The sequence below is a fragment of the Mesitornis unicolor genome, unplaced genomic scaffold, assembly GCF_000695765.1.
Source record: "Mesitornis unicolor isolate BGI_N332 unplaced genomic scaffold, ASM69576v1 scaffold18150, whole genome shotgun sequence".
Classification (NCBI taxonomy): Eukaryota; Metazoa; Chordata; class Aves; order Mesitornithiformes; family Mesitornithidae; genus Mesitornis; species Mesitornis unicolor.
Genome location: NW_010160476.1, coordinates 1 through 4,619, shown reverse-complemented (window position 1 = coordinate 4,619; position 4,619 = coordinate 1). Strand labels below are relative to the sequence as shown.

Below are 4,619 nucleotides of genomic sequence, written 5' to 3'. Positions count from 1 at the left end.
GAAAGAGTCAGCTCCAGTCTACTCAGCTGGCCAGATTCTCCAAGCAGAGTACATGCTGTGCTCCCAGCTGCACCCTTTGGTTCTTTCCTCCCAACATCTGTCCCTACTGCTCATCACCCTTAGGTGCTCATGGTCATGTGAGTGAGAACTTTCAGGAGTAAGAAAAAGGGTGGCAAAGATGACAAATGTTCACAAATATCCTCAACACCCCTCCTGTGAACTCATTCTGTACCTTCACAGCAGGGTGACCTGGTATCTCAGTGTAAATTGATGCCTGATATTTCATAGCCTACCATTTGTCTGCTTTATGGTGAGCAGAAAATTAAGGTGCTCTTAATGCTGTCTGTTGATGGTGCTGTAATGCCTTCAGCCACTGCAGTGACATGGAAAAAAAATGCATTTTCCAAAATTCAGAAAAGTTCTGAAGTGATGAGACCTGAGGACTGAAAAAATTTAAAAAAAAAAACCTGTTACCACATGCCTTCTCTCCTCACAGCCACACGCTCTGATCGTGGCCCTTTGCTCTGGAGAAACACAGTATTCTGACACACTCCCTTATTGTAGCCTTCCAAATACATGCAATAGTATTCAACTTTCCATAAAAGGCACAACTTCACTGAGTGTCACAATTAATTAAAAAGTGTAATTTTTGGAAGTGTTGGTTTTGAGCAATATTCTCTATTCTCAATGGGACTCTGGGATTCAAAACCATCTTTTTTTAAACACTGGCCACTTGGTTTAAATGTCTAAATGAAAACAGCTTTCTAGAAAATTTGCAGTGAATCTATCCTTAGCACTTTATGGCCAAAAGGTCACACAAAAATCACAAAATTCAGTACATTCCTACACAGACCTTGTTAAAGACCTTGGCTAGAATGAAGACCTACCTGCTGAAAAGTCAAGTCTAGAATTCAAAGTTTATGTGCTTAACCATTTGTGCCTCTAGAAACACTTGCAGTGCAAAATAAAAAAGGAGAAAAAAGGAAAAAAAGGTGAAATTACTTACATATTTTTCACTTCAGTGGGATAAACATTGTCTGAATCTGTATCAACTAGTCTCAAGAGAATATTTAAGTGTAAAACTTAGCAAACTTTTGACAGATAATTGAGATGTGATTTAAATCACCAAATGCCTCTGAAAAGGAGATGAAGATGCTCTCTCGCTACATGGTGCTTACCTTCTAGTTCAAAGAAAATGACTGTAATGAAAGGAAAGATCCTTCCTTCTCAAAGCTTGAACTGATTTCCAGCTCAGATAAAAACATTTCTTTATGCATTAACTACATGGCAGGAGGTGGTGCTCTTAATCCACATCTTGACTACAAAAGAAAAGAATTTTTTTTCTTTTCTTCCTTTTTTAATATTGCACAGTAGGAACATATGAAGAAAAGCATATTTTGTAACATGGTTAATTTGGTTTCTGACTACACCACACACTGCAGTCAATAGTGGTAAACATTTTTTCTTAAATGAGACATGCTACCTTCAGAGGGTTTGAGAATAACAATCTTTCTGAGAAAATCTGTCCAAACAGATGGCTAAAAATCCAAGGAAACAAAATGAAACAACTACCGATGAGCTATCTGAATAATAAAAATCTGTACTGAACACCTACTTGGCAGTCCCACATCAAACTAACCCAATATATCTGCAAATCTAGAATTCAATCTGATTTTAATTTGGAAACGAAGTAATTATTTAGTTTTCCTTGAAAGATGTGTGTTGGTGCAATACTACTGCACCCCGCCTCCCCCGCTCCTCCCCAGTATTTGTTCAGGTGTCAAAGAATTCCACATATATTGATGAAGTCAGTACAATCTTCCAGGAAGAAAGACACAGAAAGCATGTAAGTTGCATATAAACACACACCACAAGGATTACTGATGAATGTAATAAAAATAGACACATTGTTACCTTTAACCTTCAACAATATAAATACATATATATATATATATGTGTGTGATCTCATTAAAATACTTCCACAGATGTATACACGTAAGTAGTTCTTCTTAAGATGAAAGCCAGTCCATTTTCCACAGTGTCTGTGAAACCTCCATGGCTAGAAAAGAGTCTGGAGTGATTTTTCCAAGGGATGTAGTTCTGCCAGCATGACCAAATTCAATTTATTCCTTTTTTTGCTCTTCCCCTTCAGGTTCACTTGGCACCTCTTGCCATTTCTTGTCCATCTCTTCTTTGCAGCTCAGGAAGGCTTCTTCCAGATGGCTCATGGAGTTGGCGAGGTCTGGGTTGGTACGTATGACTACCATCTCATAAGCCATCCAGGCTGCCTGCACTGCAAACCCAATAGATACTGCTAGGCCAGGAATTTTGGCTAAATAAAAGCAATGGCTAATTCAATAAACGAATAAAGGACATTAATCATTATCAGTCTCGATATTATGTCAGGCCTGCTGTAAAATAAAGTGGAAACTGCCCACAATAATACTCAATATTAAATAAAAGACTGTTCAGCATTACTTCTTTATGTCTCAGAATATTTCAGAATGGAAGCATACAGATGTCAATTACAAAAGGGAGGCAGACACTTTTACCTAAAAATTACAACAAAGTAATCAAAAATAAAGTTTCAACAGACTGAGAATAAATGAACCAAAGCACCCTCTCTCCAGACTAGTTACAGTAAGGACGGTTGTATTATGTGAGGAAGAGTGAGATCAAGGAGGCTGCAGCATAGAGGTGAAAGATTTTAAGAACAACCTAATTAATTAAATTGATTTTAAAATAATGAGGATAAAGCAGAGCAAATAGTTTTAGCACTTACTTCATACTTCCCTTTTGTTTTACCATAAATTGACTGTAGTTTTCCCAATGGCACTCATAAATTGTGTTTAATTAAAAATAGTTTAACAGTTTCCATCTATTCCTGTTTAGTTGCACAGTTTCTGACAGAATTGTTGCAGAGCACGGAGAGGAATATGCTATCCTGTCCATACATACAGGACCAAGATTAAATTTGCAGAGCAAATTTATTCTAGCTGAGGAATTAAATGCATCATGAACTGACCTGAGAGGTACTATGTATCCCACCATTTTTCAGAATTAAGTCTCATTTTATAGACTATGTTTTAATAATTGTAAATTAAATACCTTAGTAGTATTTTTGTTTTCAACCACCACTCAGAACGAAGCATCTATTACCTATTAATTTTCAATTCTGAGTGATCTGAAACTTCTAGATTATTTACATGCTTCCTCCCAATTAATTAGAACATTATTTGATGATTATTGTTTCCGCTTACATTTCTATCACATGGAAGTTTACAGCAATAAATACAAATAATAAATCTCCAATGTCTTCACTCTAGTAGACAAATCGGTATCATTCATAATAAAGACCTGTACCTGTTAGTTTTTCCATTTCCTCCAGAAGTTTTTCTAAGTCCCTGTTCAGGTCCTCCATCATCTTTACCATGTTATCATAGTTTCCTTCTTGAGGTTCTTTCTCAGCCATCTACAAGGAAAACAGGATTTTAATACATTATTTGACTTTGAAGTCAATTGAGAGAAAATAATATTGCAATAATTTCTTTTAAAACCTAACATATAAAGAAATATTAACACATTAATTCATTAGAAACTGACCTTGAAGTTACTGGTCATCACCTGTATGACACATACTATTTTCAATCAATTTTAAGAATAATTTAAGTAGAAAGAATCACACTCAACTATGCTGTGTTTGTGCCAAATAAAGATTTTGGTATCACTAATAACAAAGATCATTGCGTCAAACAGTTCAATAGAAAATTTTATCTATCTATCTATCTATCTACAGGATGTTACAGTTGTCTTCAAGCTTCTCTCCTAAATACTCTGACGTAGGGCAATTAGTAATTTTCAAAGTTAGTTGTAAAATTCCCATTTCTATCCCATATTTCACACTTGCACGCTACCTATGCTAAGTGCTGTCGCCATATAATCATATGACTAACATCTGCTTAAGTTGTAGGCAGTAAAATTTCAGCAAGTAAAGTTGCCTGGGGCAAAAACAGAGAATTAGAGGCCAAATTTAAGCAATTAAAAGTTTTGAAGCCTTGATATTAACCAAAAAAATGTGCCACACAACCTTGCCTTTAATTTCCTTTTCTGCAAACAACCGATGGATGGGATGAAGCTAGGAAGGAGACAGAACAGCTTCAGTGTGGTGACTATACGCGTCGCACAGCACAGGTTTTTGTCAGCTTTCTTTTTTTATATATATGATTTCTCAAAATCAGTGGGTATCCATTTTCTGGGCTTTTTTTTAATTATGATTTTTTATTATTATTGCCGATGAATGTGGAAGGAATGCAAGGGTTTATAACGGCTTTCCACCATTTTAAAGCACTGCCAAGCCTTATCCAGACGCTTGTTGTTCAAGGCCTCTTCGCACGAACAGTTTCATTAGATACGAACCTAAGGGCAAACCGTTTACCGCAGACACCTGAAAAAGCCCAAAGCCCCTGTTTTTTTGCCCACGACGGGCACCCTTTAACTTCCCACCAGAACCACAGGCGCTGGGGCCGGCTGACGAACCACCCTCAGCGGGCGGCCGCTGCCCACCCGTAATCAGCCCTCACCCCCCCCCGCCCTCTCTCTTCTTTCCTCCCTCCCTCTCT

At 37.2% G+C, this 4,619-nt stretch overlaps 1 protein-coding gene across 1 annotated transcript; it reads right to left on the bottom strand.

Moving 5' to 3' along the window:
* Window positions 1-2,123: 2,123 nt before the first annotated feature.
* Window positions 2,124-3,472, bottom strand: SYCE3 (synaptonemal complex central element protein 3). The gene is made up of 2 exons (XM_010190079.1): window positions 3,364-3,472; window positions 2,124-2,293 (listed from the first exon to the last, which is right to left on the bottom strand). The coding sequence occupies exons 1-2, from the start codon at window positions 3,470-3,472 to the stop codon at window positions 2,124-2,126; spliced, it is 279 nt and encodes a 92-aa protein (XP_010188381.1).
* Window positions 3,473-4,619: the final 1,147 nt, after the last annotated feature.

Bases quoted from the DNA above. Each gene is read 5' to 3' on its own strand.
- SYCE3 (XM_010190079.1), bottom strand. From the start codon at position 3,472: ATGGCTGAGAAAGAACCTCAAGAAGGAAACTATGATAACATGGTAAAG. The intron at 2,294-3,363 runs GTACAGGTCTTT...TTGGGTTTGCAG, and splicing joins GGAAATGGAAAAACTAACAG to TGCAGGCAGCCTGGATGGCT.